Source organism: Vombatus ursinus, unplaced genomic scaffold (assembly GCF_900497805.2).
Source record: "Vombatus ursinus unplaced genomic scaffold, bare-nosed wombat genome assembly UNPS02014863.1, whole genome shotgun sequence".
Lineage (NCBI taxonomy): Eukaryota > Metazoa > Chordata > Mammalia > Diprotodontia > Vombatidae > Vombatus > Vombatus ursinus.
Genome location: NW_020954641.1, coordinates 32,834,277 through 32,850,210, shown reverse-complemented (window position 1 = coordinate 32,850,210; position 15,934 = coordinate 32,834,277). Strand labels below are relative to the sequence as shown.

The 15,934-nt window shown below is 46.2% G+C and overlaps 2 protein-coding genes across 3 annotated transcripts in view; one reads left to right on the top strand and one right to left on the bottom strand.

The window, feature by feature from the left end:
• Nucleotides 1–3,509, top strand: part of HMGXB3 (HMG-box containing 3) — a 58,378-nt gene extending 54,869 nt beyond the window's left edge. For both annotated transcript variants that reach the window (XM_027841729.1, XM_027841728.1), the window contains exons 19-20: nucleotides 309–518; nucleotides 1,436–3,509. In XM_027841729.1, coding sequence (XP_027697530.1) covers nucleotides 309–518; nucleotides 1,436–1,912 — 687 coding nt within the window. In that variant the 3' untranslated portion in view covers nucleotides 1,913–3,509. The remainder of the gene's footprint in view (nucleotides 1–308; nucleotides 519–1,435) is intronic.
• A 101-nt stretch (nucleotides 3,510–3,610) lies between these two features.
• The window catches only part of CSF1R (colony stimulating factor 1 receptor), a 47,777-nt gene continuing 35,453 nt past the window's right edge, over nucleotides 3,611–15,934 (bottom strand). The window contains exons 11-21 of the mRNA XM_027841730.1: nucleotides 10,671–10,797; nucleotides 9,660–9,764; nucleotides 8,622–8,732; nucleotides 8,041–8,197; nucleotides 7,214–7,284; nucleotides 6,940–7,037; nucleotides 6,368–6,490; nucleotides 6,108–6,219; nucleotides 5,668–5,767; nucleotides 5,120–5,228; nucleotides 3,611–4,854 (exon numbers count right to left, since the gene is read on the bottom strand). Coding sequence (XP_027697531.1) covers nucleotides 4,726–4,854; nucleotides 5,120–5,228; nucleotides 5,668–5,767; nucleotides 6,108–6,219; nucleotides 6,368–6,490; nucleotides 6,940–7,037; nucleotides 7,214–7,284; nucleotides 8,041–8,197; nucleotides 8,622–8,732; nucleotides 9,660–9,764; nucleotides 10,671–10,797 — 1,242 coding nt within the window. The 3' untranslated portion in view covers nucleotides 3,611–4,725. The remainder of the gene's footprint in view (nucleotides 4,855–5,119; nucleotides 5,229–5,667; nucleotides 5,768–6,107; nucleotides 6,220–6,367; nucleotides 6,491–6,939; nucleotides 7,038–7,213; nucleotides 7,285–8,040; nucleotides 8,198–8,621; nucleotides 8,733–9,659; nucleotides 9,765–10,670; nucleotides 10,798–15,934) is intronic.

Sequence of the window (15,934 nt, the reverse complement as noted above, 5' to 3'; positions counted from 1 at the left end):
GGACAAAGCAGCATTGCATGACAGCTAAGAACAGGATTTGCTTCTTGGTGCCACTAGATGGCCCATAGGACATTCAGATCTAGTAGCTTCACCTGGAGAGGAAACTAGTTGGGAGGGAAGAATGGAGGGAAGGTGGATGTGGATTTTGCACTGATTTGAAGTCTCTTTTTTCAGACTGGAATTTTTTTTTTTTACACACATCTTGGAAAGCAGCAAGTGCTTTGGGATATTCTTAGTCATTGCACTATTCCTTAAACTAATTCTGGTCAAGTATTCCTTCATCTATGTCTTGTGTCCTCTGGCCTTAGGTGATATGTGGATCCAAGTACCTGGTTCGAGGGGAAAGTGCTCGTGACCATGTGGACCTGCTCACCTCCTCACGCCATTGGCCTCCAGTCTATGTAGTGGATCTGGCCACACCAGTGTCCTTGTGTGCTGACTTGTGCTACCCAGAACTGACCAGCCAGATGTGGGGGAGGAACCAGGGCTGCTTCTCTAGCCCCACAGAGCCTCCAACAGTGAGTCATCTAAGGCACCTTGGTACATACCCTTGGGCCACAAAGAACAGATTTGCCTGGGACCTCTTCATGTTGAACTTAATTACCAACCTTTAACCATGTCACATTTCTCCTGCTTCCTTTTGGGTTAGTAAAGTGACTTAGCCAAGATCACACAACCAGTTAGCAGCAGAGCGTGAATATCAAGAGAAAAGTCTGTTGACTTTCATTCTAGTTATTTTCCATTACGATATACTGTTACGACATGAATCTTTTAGATAGTAGATTGCTAAGAACAGAACCTGTCACTCACTTTGTGGGTAATGGGAATGTGTTAATGATAGTCATTCCATAGCTGATGTTTATGCCAATGTTTACTAAGGGACTCAGGTGGAAGGACAAGTCAGTCAGGTCCCTCAATTTCATGCTAAACTTCCTGCCAATCCCCTTTTGGCCCTTCCTTATTTCACTAGTAAGATGCAATCACAACATCATCGTATGTCAGGCACCCTGGCCTCTCAAAAGCTCTGCCAGAAGAATATCAAATTTTGGCAGAAAAGTTTGTGGATAACGGCAGACAGCTGACAAAATTTACTTTGGCTACAGCAAGTCATGCAGGCTATTTTCCAAAGCATGGGGAAGTTACAATCAGCATTGAGGGAGGAAATGCCCATAATAGTTAATAGCCCACAACACCTTGAAGTATTAAAGACATGTTACAGCAGGTTGAGACACTCCCCTGCCCCCAGGTATTTCCTCACTGGTCTAATCCTCCTCAGGATTTGGGCTCTTACTAAATATGAGCCCAGCCTGTGCTACTTGGAGGAAGATTATCTATCTCTCCAGATATACACCTTCCCCTCTTCCATTGTAGTCCCTGGCCTAAATTAACTGATCACTTCCTGTTGTGAGTGTGGCTTTCCCTCTGTGTCTTGCAGTACATGTCCTGCCCAGAGCTTTTGGACCGACACTACACTGTGGATATGACAGTAGCTGAGCACTCAGTCCAGCACCCAGTCACCAAAACCACCACACGGCGCATTGTCCACACTGGAACAGACCCAAACAACCCCAGTGACCCCAGCTCCAGGCACCACTCGCTCTCCCTGTGCCGAGAGTTGGAACCCTATGAAGCTGTCCTCACTGCCATTGCGGACAGCAAGACAAGCAACATTCGCCAGCGACCTGTCACCTTTGACAATGCCACTCATTATTACCTCTACAACCGCCTCATAGACTTTCTCACCAGCCGAGAGATTGTCAACCGGCAGATTCAGGACATTGTACAGAGCTGTCAGCCAGGAGAGGTGGTGATCCGAGATACTCTCTATCGCTTGGGGGTGGCACAGATCAAGACTGAGATTGAAGAAGAAGATTTAGATCCTCAGGGGGAAGAGAGGGAGGCTTCTGAGTAAGCCAGGCTCATCCCTGAAGGCACTGCTCCTTCTGTCTCAAGCCATAGTTGAGGGGTGCCCTCAGGCAGAAACATCTGGTGGCTGGCGGTGACTTCCCTCTGCCTTCCAGTGAGAGAGAGGCCATTTGCTGTTGACTGCTTGTGATGACCAAAGAGCCATGTGCTTCCATCTGTTCTCAGGGCAGGCAAGAAGCCCCCCTGTAGAGACTGTTTCCTTTTAGAGCTGTGTCCCACCTTCATTTGATGGTGGTAGATGCTCCAGAATCCTCTTCCAGCCATGGAATAGCACTTACGATGTCAAAGCCAGTCTGTAACTGCCTCTGCTCCCCTCCAATCCCCACCTCCTACCCCCGGGAACCCAGTTTTCCAAGAGTGTGTGTGTGGTGGGACTTGGGCTCCCATCTACATAATGGAGGAAGCAGTGGGTCAGGACGGGAGGCCAAGAAACAGACTGTTACTGAGGTAGTCCTTCCTGCTGGGCTGAGCATTTGCTATCCCAGACTTGACATGTCATAACCCTGTTTTTAGGAAGCTCTCACTATTTCTTTCATTTTTGGCTCTGAGAGAGGACGTCCAGAGACCCTGCAGGGCTTTTGCATGGTTCAATCAGATTTGTCAGTGCTGTGATTTCCAGCTTCCACCCCTTTGGGCACTTTATTCTTTCTGGTGCTATGTCCTATTCATGGCCTAAGTCTTTTCTTACAATAGAAACCAAATCTGGAAGCAGCTTTAGGGAGCAGCAGTGGGAAGCCAGAGAGTCCTCCACTGAAAGATAATTAAGTAGTCAGGGACCAGCTGGCCTAGGAGCACTCAGCTTCTCCTATTTCTGTTTCTTGGGTCTGCCTACATCATTCCCAATTGTAGCTTTGAGGAAGACAGTCGCCCTTCCTTTTCTTTCCAGCTGCATCCTCCTCTACATTCCCATATCACTCTGCTGATGAGGACTTAGCCACTGATTGTCCAGGGTTGACATGGGACCGGAGGATGGGGGGAGGATGCAGGCAAGGGCAAAGGAGCTGTGGCACACGTGTTGTGTCGATGAACATCCCTTCCATGAAGGGGAAGCAGACTGGACTGCAAGAATGGCGGAAATGGTCCACACACCTAAGGTCATTTTGGTATGGACGTCTGCCATTTTTTGATTAATTTATTTGAGGAGTTGGTGATTTTTTTTCCCCAAATGATAACGTTTAATAAATTATACATTTTGAGGTGAAGCAAAAGTCTTATGTGTGATCTTTGTATGGGGAAAATGTGGATGCCGCTCATGGGAGGTATATGTTGGTGAGTGAGTAGCCCTGCACCAGTGATATGGATGGGTTTCACTGAGCCATTCCCAAAGAGACAGAGTGAAGTTAATGTCTATATGGAGACCGGACCTGGGATCTTAGCATCTCTAGATTAGCTTATTTAACCTTGGAAGTACCCTTGTCCCTACTCAAATGTCATCCATACCAGTGGGCGCCCAAGACCTAGCATTGTTTTTTATCCTTTGGAGCTGTGGCATTTTGATTTCATAGAGGACATCACATCAGTATAAAAGGTCAAGATTAGAAAAAGGAACTCTATGTACATCAAGGGGAAAGAGCCAGGCACAATGAGGAGAGGTTTCAGCTTTGGAAAAGGGGTGAAGAATAGTGGTTGCTTTGTTCTGTTTTTGTTTTGTTTTTTTTAATTTGAAAGAAATCAAGAGACTTGATTGAGTTAATGTTGTTAGTTTAATCTTGACCTTGACATCCTGTGAGGTGACTGTTAGTTAAAAGTAGGCAGCTTAGTTTAATGCTTTTAGGTACATTTTGGGCCTGCCCAGCCAAATGCCAAGGTTAGCCAGCCCTCAGGGCAATGACTCATAACTTAAAGGGCCGAAGAAGGTAAGCCCTAATGTTATTAAACCTTGGACTTTTTAATGCCATAATAACCCAAAGCAGGGCATAAACAGGGAAGGAAGCCTAGGAGTCCAGTCACTTAAACTCTAACCAAAAAAATCCACAAAAACAAACTTTCACAAAATTAATTTGCTGTGTTGCCTCCCCAAGGAAATGCATCCCTGGAGTTATCTGTGGCAGAAATGCTACATGTAAGCTTTGAGCTGAGTGGGGGTGATAGGAGGTATAGCCTCTCTGAGAACTGGCCTCTGCTGCTAGTGATGGCTGACACTTTGTGGACAAGGTGACTTCTTTCACTGCTCTATCACTTGGCCTATCCAGGTCTGTAACTGTTCCACAGGCTTGTAGATTTAAAGTTGGAAGGTACCTTAGAGATAATAGAATCCAACTTCCATCATTTTATAGATGAAGAAGCAGGCCTTTTGTCTTGGGCCATATAGCTAGTAAGTGTGGAAGGTGAGATTCAAACCCAGGTCTTTGAGATTCTGCAGCCCATCCTTCATGCCATGCTGCCTCTCCCATATTGTTTGGGCTTTGGACCTCACAACCAATTAAGCAGTTTTTCAGTTCCTGAGGTCTAGTTTTAATCTTCCACAGAGTGGAGAGAGAGGAATTCTTAGCCGTAAAGGGCCGAGATTATTTAAGTAAGGAGAGGAGAAAAAGGATAAAGTTGCTGAGATACTTAGCAATAGATGGTAAAATAGGCTGTTACAGCACCAATGGGTTGAGAAGGGCCTAGACAGGAGCACAGCCACCATATGCCACTCTGACCCTGGTATGCAGAAATAACTGGATTCCCAGGGAAATAGCTAGCCTATTTATATTCCTGAGCTTCAGAGTTGGGCCCAGCCCTTCAGTGAAATAGCTAAATCATTGAGTGTTTCTTCATGCCCCAAGTTGACCCTTCCATAGAGGAACTGACTTTGGCTTAACAGAACTGGTAGTTGTTGGCCTGCAGTAGGGGCTGGCTGCTGTCCACTTGGTCACAGCAGTCCGGGGGCTCGCTGACACTGTCTTCCTCCTCACTGCTGCCACTACTGGGCAGGTTGGCATAGTCCTGAAGAGGAAGATGTAGGAGGAGAGTGGGTTAGTCCTGTTCAGGTTCACCATGCTACCATTTTGATTTATTTATTTTTAGTTTTCAACATTCACTTCCACAAGATTTTGAGCTACAAATTTTCTCCCCATCTCGTCCCTCCCCCCACCCCAAGATGGTATGCATCCTGAATACCCCTTCTGCGAATCTGCACTCCCTGCTATCTTCCTCCCCTTCTCTTCATGCCGCCACTTTGGCCAAACCTTCCTCCTGGGCCACAGCTTACCTGCTTTCTGCTAGTGGCCTCCATCTCCTCTTGAAGAAAGCAACAGATCTGCTGAAAGGTGGGTCTCCGAGTGGGCTCCAGGTCCCAGCATGCCTGCATAATGCTGTATCTGGTGGACAGGAGAAGCCCAAGAAAATTTCACTCATCTTTTTTCCCCCATCTTCAGTGCCTGTTCTAGATCTTCCCACCAGGAATACTGTCTTCCCAGCCTTCTTAAGTCTTCCTCATCCTTCAAGACCCAACTCACATCCCTTCAATTCCATACTGGAGGTCTGTACTGAGTAGGGTCCATGTACTGCATTAAGGTTTATAGAGTGCTTTCCTCACAACCACCTGCCTGTTGTGGGAGCATGAAAGAAAAAGATATTAAGGAAGGCTCCACAGAGGAGTTGCCATTTTAAACTTGGTCTTGAAGGATAGGGATGTCAAGAGGTTGGTATGAGTAAATACCTAAAGGCAGGTAGAAGGTGCAAGGCCTACTGGGTCACTGTTGAGCAGTTACCATGAGAGAACATCACATTTAAGTCCTTCCCAGAGTCTGAACTCACATGTTTGGGGGAGAGAAATCAGGCTGGGCCATCTGATATCCCTCCTTCACCAACTTATAGAACTTGCTGTTCACCAGGATGCCAGGGTAAGGACTCAAACCTGCAAAAGTCAAGACTCTGATAATAATGGCAGCTGCTTTGACCCACATGCCTTTCTCAACCCCTTTACCCCTTTCCACATCCACACACACTGTCTTCCCACTTGGGCACTGGGGGAGAGATATCTGCAATTGGAGAGGTATTGGGTTTTGTATTGCTTCTGTCCTTCCCAAAACCCAGCCTAGAATTCAGCAAACAAATGCTGAATGAATCATGATGGCCTGTTGGCCCTGAAGGCCAATTAACCACTGGAAGGGAATATTCAAAGGACAGACCCAGACCCAGAGAAGGCTCCCCAGCCTATCAGATGGGGCCCTGAGCATTACTGCCACCATACATACCCAGTGAGAAGATTTCCCAGAGCAAAATCCCATATGACCAGACATCGCTCTGCACTGTGTAGACGCAGTCAAAGATGCTTTCTGGGGCCATCCACTTCACAGGCAGGCGTGCCTAGACACAGGGAGCATCCAGTCTATCACGGAGGGAGCAACAGAGCCCAGGGGTAGAGAAGTCCCCCATGGATCCTTCCTAGTCCCAGCCTGCCCGTCTCTTTGGCCTAGGCCCAAGAGAGTTTCCATCTCCCTTTCACATTACTCACATTGCCTTTGACCACATAGTTAGTGTCATTCATGATGTCCCTCGCCAGGCCAAAGTCCCCAATCTTAGCTACACGTCTACTAGTCACCAGCACGTTTCTGGCAGCTACATCCCGGTGAATACACTGCAAGAGTTGAGGCCTCAGAATTACCATCAGTACATTGGGCTTCCAGTAGGAGAGGAGAGCTCAGGCCCTATTCTTTCCCCAGTCACCCATGAACTATTTTCTTGCTCACTTCAGCTCTCAAATTCACCCACTTTACTAGAACACATGTGGATACATACACATGCACATGCACACACGTACAAATACGTTTATCTCAAGAAACACTAATGCCAGGCGCTATGCTAGATGCTGGAAATACAAGTATAAAGAGTGAAACAATACCCACCTACTCAGAATCACACACACACACACACACACACACACCCTTTGTAGCCCTCCCTCTTTCCCTCTCCCACATTCTCCCTCATACCCAGCCCTTTAGGGAAAGTGAGTCCCTGGTATCTAATAGGCCCTTGGGGGTTGGGGGTGGGGAGGTGGGCACTGAGGGCCAAGCCTCAGACACTCACATTCTTGGAAGCGAGGAAAGCCATGCCCTGGGCCACTTGGCTGGAGAAGCGCAGCAGGTCACAGAGCTCCAAAAGCCGCCCGTCCTCCCGGTCCAGGTCTAGGTACAGAGTAGCTTGTTGAAGGGGCTGCTCCCTGCTTCCCTACCCCTGTCCCTTCATATCCCCCCTCTCCACTCCCCATCCTCTTCCTTGTCCCCCTGTACCACTTGAATCAGCTCCTCCCCTCCCTTTCTCCCAGGGTTTCCCCCTCTTCCAACCCCAGCCCTCTCCTTACCCTGCTCAGAGAAGGAGCTAGAAGAGGAGGAGGAGACGGGTCTCATCTCCACGTAGGTGTCCAGGCCCTGGCTAGAGAAGGTGTTGTCCCTACCTCAGCCAGGTAGGGGCCACGAGGCCAGTTCAGGCCATTAAGAGGCCCCCCCCCCCCCCGCAACCCACCCTCCTCTTGTCATTATCCTTGAGTCCTCCCAAACACCTGCCTCACGTTCAAGTGGTCTGGGGCCCCAGGGTTTTTAAGGAAATGGCCGTCTAGGGAAATGTTCTACAGTCAACCCACCTTGGATTTAGGTAAAAAGAAAGGCTGCAACCAGGGGAGAGCAATAGGAGTTGTGTACCCTGTCAGCCTAAAACTTACTCTAAGCAACCGGTCAGCATTGCCACTCCCACTTCAGGCTTGTTATGATCCCCTTCCCCCAAAATGTCCCCCACCCCTCAAAGAATAGGCTACATTCTAAAGTCAAGGAGAAAAGCCTTTTGGATTAGCCGTTGTTTGGGACGTTTGTTGAATTGTAAACTTTTTTAGGGCAGGGACTTCTCATTTTTTACTCTTTGTACTCCTCTCCCCTGCCCCTGCCCCTGCCCCCAGCCAATGCCTGGCACATAGCAGGTAATTAATAAATGCTTGTTGATTTATTTATTGATTGAGTCTCTTCACTGGCATGGAAAATTAAGAGAGAGCTCTATGAACTAGAGTAGCTATTCCTTATGGTAGAGATGGGGGAACAGAAGTCAATATAACCTTGCCTTTCTCTCCCTTCCTCATGCCTCACCCCAGCACCATGCCTCCCAGCCTGTGCCCTATCCCAGGCTGTCTTGTGCCCTTACCCATGGATATATTTCTTCTCCAAATGGATGTTCCTGTACCCGGGGCCTCCATCAGGCTCAGAACTCAGGGTTGGCACCAACATGTCCTCTGCCTTACGGCGTAGAAAGTTGAGCAGGTCACCATGGTGACAATACTCTGTGATGACCAGGACTGGGCCTAGATTAGGAGGGACCAGGAGGCACACTCAGCCCTGGGGAAGAGGGGGAGCAGTTTGGTGCTCAAAACTCCCCAGGGGAACACACATGGTAAGGATCAGGTACCTGGCAGAACATGCATGTTAAGGGACAGGTAATCTCCTGGAGACTAAAGACCTCATGGTGAGTAGAGGAATAAATACTTCTGGACTGGATGGGTTTAAGTCTCTGCCATGCTTCTAACTAGCTGTATGTCCTTGGTGAGGTTATCAAAACCTCTTTACAGCTGTGATATTACATCATCCTGTGATTCTATAACTCTAAGATTCTCAGTTTGGGGCATAGCCCAGAACTCTGTTATCTCTGCCTACTGAATGCTTTTCCAAGAAGGAGCCCCTGGCTGGCCTCTGAGATTGTTTGGTCCCTCCTTGCAGAATGCATCTCACCTCCATGGGTACATGCTCCCAGCAGGTTGACAATGTTCTCATGCTGTCCCAGGTGACTCATGATCTTCAGTTCTGACATGAGGGCCTCCTTCTCATCTGCATGAGCAGTGGCTGGAAGACAGAGAAGAGGGATCAAAGCAGAACAAGAGAAGGGGAAAGAGAGACAGATACATGAAGAGAGCCACACAGGTGGAGAAATAGATGCTCAAGAGAAAGAGAGCAGTAAAGAGATACCAACAGATGGAGAGAGAGACACAGAGAGACAGAGAGGGACAGATATAGAAGTAGAGAGACATAGAGACACCAAGAGAGGCACTGAGAAATGACAGTGTGAGATGGAGAAGGTGCTACTGCTCTTGTAGCAAGGATGTCAGGACCCACCGAAGGCCAAGGCTAGGCCTGTGGTTCTTGGTCACACCTGCCTCCTACAGTCTGAAGACATAACTCAGATTCCTCTCCTAAAACCAGGGCAAGCCCCCTGAGAGGGAGATAGACAAGGGGCCTGCCCAAAGTCTTAAGACGCAGAGAGAGGAAAGAGACGAAAAGCTAGCCTAGAAGAGAACCCAAGTATCCTGATCTCGAGTTCCTACCAAGCTGACCTTTGGATATATAAGCTCAAGGGAGACAGAGGTCAGAGCTACCTTCCCACAATCTGATCACTAGGGAGAGAAAGGTGAGACTTAGCTCTTGAGATGACTTTTTTTTTTTGTGAGGCAATTGGGGTTAAGTGACTTGCCTAGTCACACAGCTAGTAAGTGTTATGTGTCTGAGGCCGAATTTGAACTCAGGCCCTCCTGATTGAGATGACTTTTAAAGACCCAACCTCATCTGTTGGATGGATACCCCATCCTTCACCCTGGACTCATCCAGCCTCTGCCCTTCACCCTGGGTTCCCGTCTACCCCTCCTTCTCAATTTGGGTTTCCCGGGCCCTGCCCCTCACCTTGGGCTTCCCTGCCCCTTACCCTGAATCCCTCTAGCCCTTGCATTTTGCCTCGGAATGCCCCCGAGCCCATCCCTCACCCTGGTTCCTGCTTACACTTCAGCATCTTCACAGCCACCTTGAGGACGGCATCTTCCTTCCCCAGTCCAAATGCCGTGGCTTCTACTACCTTCCCAAAGGCTCCAGCTCCCAGTGTCTTACCTGCCACCAAATAAGGGGTTCAGTGTTCTGGTGGGGAACTGGTGAGGGAGGGAAGAATACATGGGGAGTACAGAGGGTGAGATGGGCAGGGAACAGAGCAAATTTCCCAGTCAAGGAGCTCAACCCAACTCAACTCTATTGAAGCAAGCTCAGCTGGATGTCAAGCAGAGATGTAAGCCAGGAAGTAAATACTATACAGGATGGGGGGAGGGGAAAGGGGGAGAGACACACAAACGGTCTGGGATTGGAGGCAATGAGTACAGGAGATATGTAGTTCTTGAAAATAGCTCCTAGAGGTAGAAGGCCCTCAGAGAGCATAGAGTCCAATTCCCACAATTTTACAGAGGAGGAAACTGAGGCCCAGAGAATGTAAGTGATTTGCCCAAGGCCACACAAAAAGTTGATATTGTACATGGGATATGACCCTAAGTCTACTGACTCTTTCCTAGGCCAATGTTCTGTCCAAACAGTCTTAGATTGGGTGAGTCACTTTTATTTTTTTTTAATACTCTCAGCATATACGCTATATGTCAAAGAGCAAAGCCTACTTGAAGGTGGACACAATTATAGTATATCCCATAATCCTATTGTGTGACCCATCGGACTATCTTTACTGTATATGTCTTCTCTGGGCAGTCTGTTTGGAACAGTTGGAGTATATATGTGTGTGTGTGTGTGTGTGTGTGTGTGTGTGTGTGTGTGTGTGTGTATGTATTTTCCCAGCAAGGGGAGGTGAGAGTCCCTAGGTCCCACTCCCTCAGGAACCCACCTCTCCCCAAATCAATCTGTACCCAGGAGAATGTCCTGTGCTGAAGGTCAGGACAACTAGACTTTCTCCTTTACTAGCTCGTGGGGCTAAACCACCCTCCTGACTCTATGACCCAGATGGGCACCAGCCTGTCTCACCAAACTGCAGGTTATTTCGGGGGAACTCCCATTTCTCGTTATAGGGCAGCTGTGTAGGATCAATGAAGATGTAGTTGTTCCCTTCGCAAGCCTCAATGATCTTCCAGTGCACTTGGTACTTGGGTTTCTGGGATAGTGAAAGCAAAAAGAGGGAGAGAAGATTTGGAGGCGTGAAGAAAGTGTGGACATCAGTAAGCTGATAGATATGTTGTGGAACATAGAGGTGAGCACAGGAGAATGAGATGACGACATCATTAAACAGATACAGAGACCATACTCCTGCCATGGGAAATTATAGAAATAGGGGCTGGATCTGTGATTCACTGGTATAGAGAACTCCCAGATGAAGAAAGTCCCTGTACTGATGCAGTCCTCTGCAACTTATCATTTTAGAAATAAAAGGAAGGAGAGGAGAAGAGGAAAAGAAGAGGAGAGGAGGGAGGGGGAGGGGAGGGGAGGAGAAGAGGACAAAAAGAACCTTTCTCCTTTCTGCTATCTTTATAGGAATGAAGGGATCCTGTTTGTACAGACTTAAGAGGGAAAGAATATAGTTTTAAAAATAGAATTATAGGCCACTGGCACTGAGGAGAAAGACTGGAGATATTCTGGATGGGCTAGTTGTTTATCTGGCAGCAGTGGCACTCAGTGACCTCTCTGACAGCTTTTTCTCCCTACTTCCCCTTTCTGTGCCTTCCCCACAGCTGGTCCTGAGTCAGCTCCCTGTGGTGGGGAGGTAGGATTGGTGTGTGTGTGTGTGTGTGTGTGTGTGTGCGCTCGTGAGCGTATGCCCATATGCGCACACATGGGGGAAAGGGAAGAAAAAGGAGGAAGAAAACATCTTCGGGGAACTAGAGAATCTCAGAGCTGAAAAGGCCCCTAAGGGCATCTAGTCCAACTTTCAACAACATTTCCAACAAGTGGACACCCAGGGCTGTACTTAAAGATCTCCAGTGAGCTCCTTCTCTTCACAAGGCGGCCTGTTCCATTGCTGGACAATCCTAATGGTTATACATTTCTGCCTTCTATTTTCTGAGGCACCTAGGTAGAGCAGTGGGGAGTGTGCTGGACTTGCGAGTTCAAATCCTATCTGAGAAACTTCCTCGCTGTGTACCTCTAGGCAACTGGCTTAATCTTTTTCAGCCTTAGTTTACACATCTATAAAATGGGGATTAACAATAATAACTTCTGTCTCATAGGTTGTTGTGAGAATCAAATGAGATGACAGGGGTAAAGTGCTATATAAATGTAACTATTACTACTACTACTACCACTACCACTACCACTACTACTACTACTACTACTACTACTACTACTACTACTACTACTACTACTATTATGTGGAACAGGAACCTTCTTCTAGGGAGTGTTCACTCAAAAGATACCGCTGATCTCTAAGAACTTTTTTCCAGGCTGCAGGAAATCATAGGTTCAGAGAGAGCTGGCAGGGACCAACTAGTCTGATCCTTTTATTTTAAAAATGAGGAACAGTGAAGTGACTTGCCTAAGGTAAGACAGGCAGCGAGTCAGGATTCAAAGCAAGGTCCTCTGAGTCCAAATCCTGTGTTTTTTCATAAACATCATTTTTTCTCTTCCTAGATGGCAGGGGTCTCACTATCTTCTCTTCAAATGAGACATTTATATGATCAACACTTGATCAAGAAAGATTAGGATCCCAGGTTGTTTTCTCCTCTAGTTGGGGGCACTGAAGGGAAGCAAAACACATCCAGGGAGGAGAAATCTAGCTAGGCCAGGTGGAACCATAATGGAAAAGCAGCCAAGGCCATGTTCTGAATTGACAGTGCAATAACTTAGCCTTTTCGTGGATCATGAACTCCACTTTATAAGTGAGGAAATTTAAGTGGGGCTATAGCTGCTCTGCAAATGGGAGGAGCTGGACCTGGGAGGTGAGGTAGAACCAGCATGACCATGGGGAGAAACCATATGGACTATTTCCAAAATGATTTTAAGATTGTAGATATAGATGTAGAAGGAAATCTTCAAAATCATCTAGTTCAACCCTCTCATTTAAAAGAAAATGAGGCTCAGAGAGGTTGAATGATTTGGAGCCTTTCCTTTTTTTTTTGGCTAGGCAATGGGGTTAAGTAACTTGCCCAAGGTCACACAGCTAGTAAGTGTTAGGTGTCTGAGGTGGATTTGAACTCAGGTCCTCCTGAATACAGGGCCAGTGCTCTATCGACTAGATTGGTTTTTTGTACTTGTTATACACCTTTATGCCCCTGAGGTAGAGAGATTTGTCAAAGGTCACACAGGTAGTCAGGGAAAGAGCAAGGATTTGTATCCAGGCCCTTTAACTGCAAACTCTTTACACTGCAATAACCATGTGTCATGAAGCAGCTAGGTGGCGCAGTGGATAGAGTGCTGGTCCTAGAGTCAGGAAGACCTGAGTTCAAATCTGGTCTCAGATACTTACTAGCTGTTTCACTCTAGACAAGTCACTTAACATCTGTCTGCCTCAGTTTCCTCAAAGGTAAAATGATCGGAAGAAGGGAATGGCAAACTACTCTAGTATCTTTGCCGAGAAAACCCCAAAAGGGGTCACAAAGAGTCAGACATGACTGAAAATGACCAAAAAACAACAATCACCATGTGACTACATATGTTCAAGGCCTAAAATAAAATAGACTATTTCTGCCTGCCCCCCCAATCCCCTCACCTGCCAGCCTACTTTGCTATTCCTTTTTGTGTCTCTGCCCTACTCACATCCAATTCACTCACAAGTCATGACATCACCCTCATGATGTCATTGGTCCTCTTGGAGAATGAAGGATGAACAACAACAACAAGAACAGCTGCCCTGGTGTATTTAGGAAGTAGAGACTTTGTATGCTCTTTGGATAGGAGTATGGGGAACATAGAACCAATGGAAAACAGTTGATTCTCACTGGAAGATTATTAAAGGTAATTAGATGGCCACCAAGGTCCTTTCCCACTCTAAAATTCTGGGATCCTGTGAATTCATCTGTAATCTGACTTTCATTCTCTACTTTTTAGAGCTGCTTTCTACCCCTGTGACCTCTTCAACCCAACCAGTAGAGCTTGGCTGAGGCATTTAGCCGTTCAGCTGTCTTCTCCCTCTCCTTTCCAACCTCCTTCTCTCCCTGCTTGCTGATTTCTGCTCCTCTCTCTTCCTTCTCTGCTTGTGCCTTGGTCACCCCAGTAGCTAAGAGTCTGATGACTCAGCCTCTTGGGTGGAGCTATCCTTGAAATGGGCGGGGCCTTTCCTGCACGTGGGTATATGCAGGACAGAGTTGTCTGTTTTTGAGGGTTCCTGACTCCCCAGACCAGAGTGCAACCTCTGGAAGAGGGATGAGCACTTCCTACCTGGTGTCTTAGAAGGATGAGGAATGTCCTATGACTAAGGAAATGGGAAATGGGAACTGTGACTAAGTTGATCCCCTCAATAAAGTGCCCGCTAAACTCAAGGCAAGGGGAGCATGAGGAGCTGGAGACATTTCAAATTGTCCAGAATCCCACAAAGGAAGGAATCTTGTGTGGAAATGCTAGCTGAATCATAGGCTTTAGAGTTGGAGGGAGACTTGGAGATTATCTAAGTCAACCTCATTTAATAGAGGAGGGAACCAAGGCTCAGAAAAAAAAAATTAAATTCCCGTGTTCACATAGGTAGTCTATAAGGGATTACTTGAAAGAGTTTGGCCTAATCCCCTTTGACCTAGTAATACCACTAGTAGCTCTGTATACCAAAGAAATCAAAGAAAAAGGGAAAGGACCTATATGAACAAAGTATTTGTAGCAGTTCTTTCTCGTGGTGGCAAAGAATTGGAAATTGGGGGATGACCATCAATGGGAAGTGGCTGAACAAGGTGGAATGGAATGAAATGAACAAGTTGTGGTGGAATACTATTGGGCTATGAGAAATGACAAGCAGGATGGTTGCGGAAAAACCTGGGAAGACCTATATGAACTCATGCAAAGTGAAGTGAGCAGAACCAGAACATCGGACACAGTAACAGCAGTGTTATAATGATGATCAGCTGTGAAAGATCTAGCTACTCTGATCAATACAATGATCCAAGACAATTCCAAAGGACTCGAGATGAAAAATGCTATCTACAATTGTCCCTTCCGCATCATGACTTTCCCCACAGCAATTTCCATATATTGTAGGTCGGCATAAAAAATGAAATGGGAATTTTGGGGGAGTATTGCAGAAGCCGCAGATGACACAGAGCCTAAGACCAAATATTTAATCCAAATTTTACAATAAAGTACTGTAATAAGTACAAAAAAACAATAAATCCAAATTTTATAATAAAGTACTGTAATAAGTACAAAAAAAATAAAGTACACCCCATAAGAGAAAAAAAAAATTCAAGGCTTCTTCTCTGGTACGAAGAGAGAGCCAAAAAATTTTATAGGGATTTTCTGATCATGGGGGTGCTGTGCCACAACCCCTATGATGTGGAAGGGATAACTGTACTTCTAGACAGAGAACTAATGAATTCTGAGTGCAGATTGAAGCATACTTTTTTCACTTTTCACTTTCATTCTTGCTTTTTATTGTTGTTGTTGGGTTGGTTAATTTTTTTTTCTTTGCAACATGGCTAATATGGAATATGCTTTGCATGATTTTGGACATATAATTGATATCATAGTGCTTGCCTTTTCAATGGCTAGGGGAGGGGCAGGAGAGAGGGAGAGAATTTGGAACTCAATATTTTTTTTAAATGAATGTTAAAAATAAATAAATTATGGGGGCAGCTAGGTGGTGCAGTGGATAGAGCACCGACCCTGAAGTCAGGAAGACCTGAGTTCAAATCAAATCTGGCCTCAGACACATAATGTTTACTAGCTGTGTGTCCCTGGGCAAGTCACTTAACCCCATTGCCTAACAAAAACAAAACAAACAAACAAACAAAAAAGAATAAATTAATTAATACAAAAAGAAGTTTGCCTAACTAGCCACACAACAAAAGCCAAGTGGATGAGCAATAGGCTACTTGAGGAGGCAGGAAATTTCTGCATGATCATTTCTTCACAATATTGTGGAACAGATTCCTGTTTTGATATAGGTTAGAATAGAGATGGTCAATAAGGTTCCTTTCAATTTTGAGATTCTGTGGTTCTGTGAAAGAACAGACTAGAAGAGTAGTCATTAAGGGTTTAATTGTCAACTTGGAAGGAGGTTTCTAGTAATGACCCCAAGAATCTGCCTTTGACCCTGTGCTGTGTAACATTTCTATCAATGACCTAGATAAAGGCATATATGGCATACTTATCAAAAT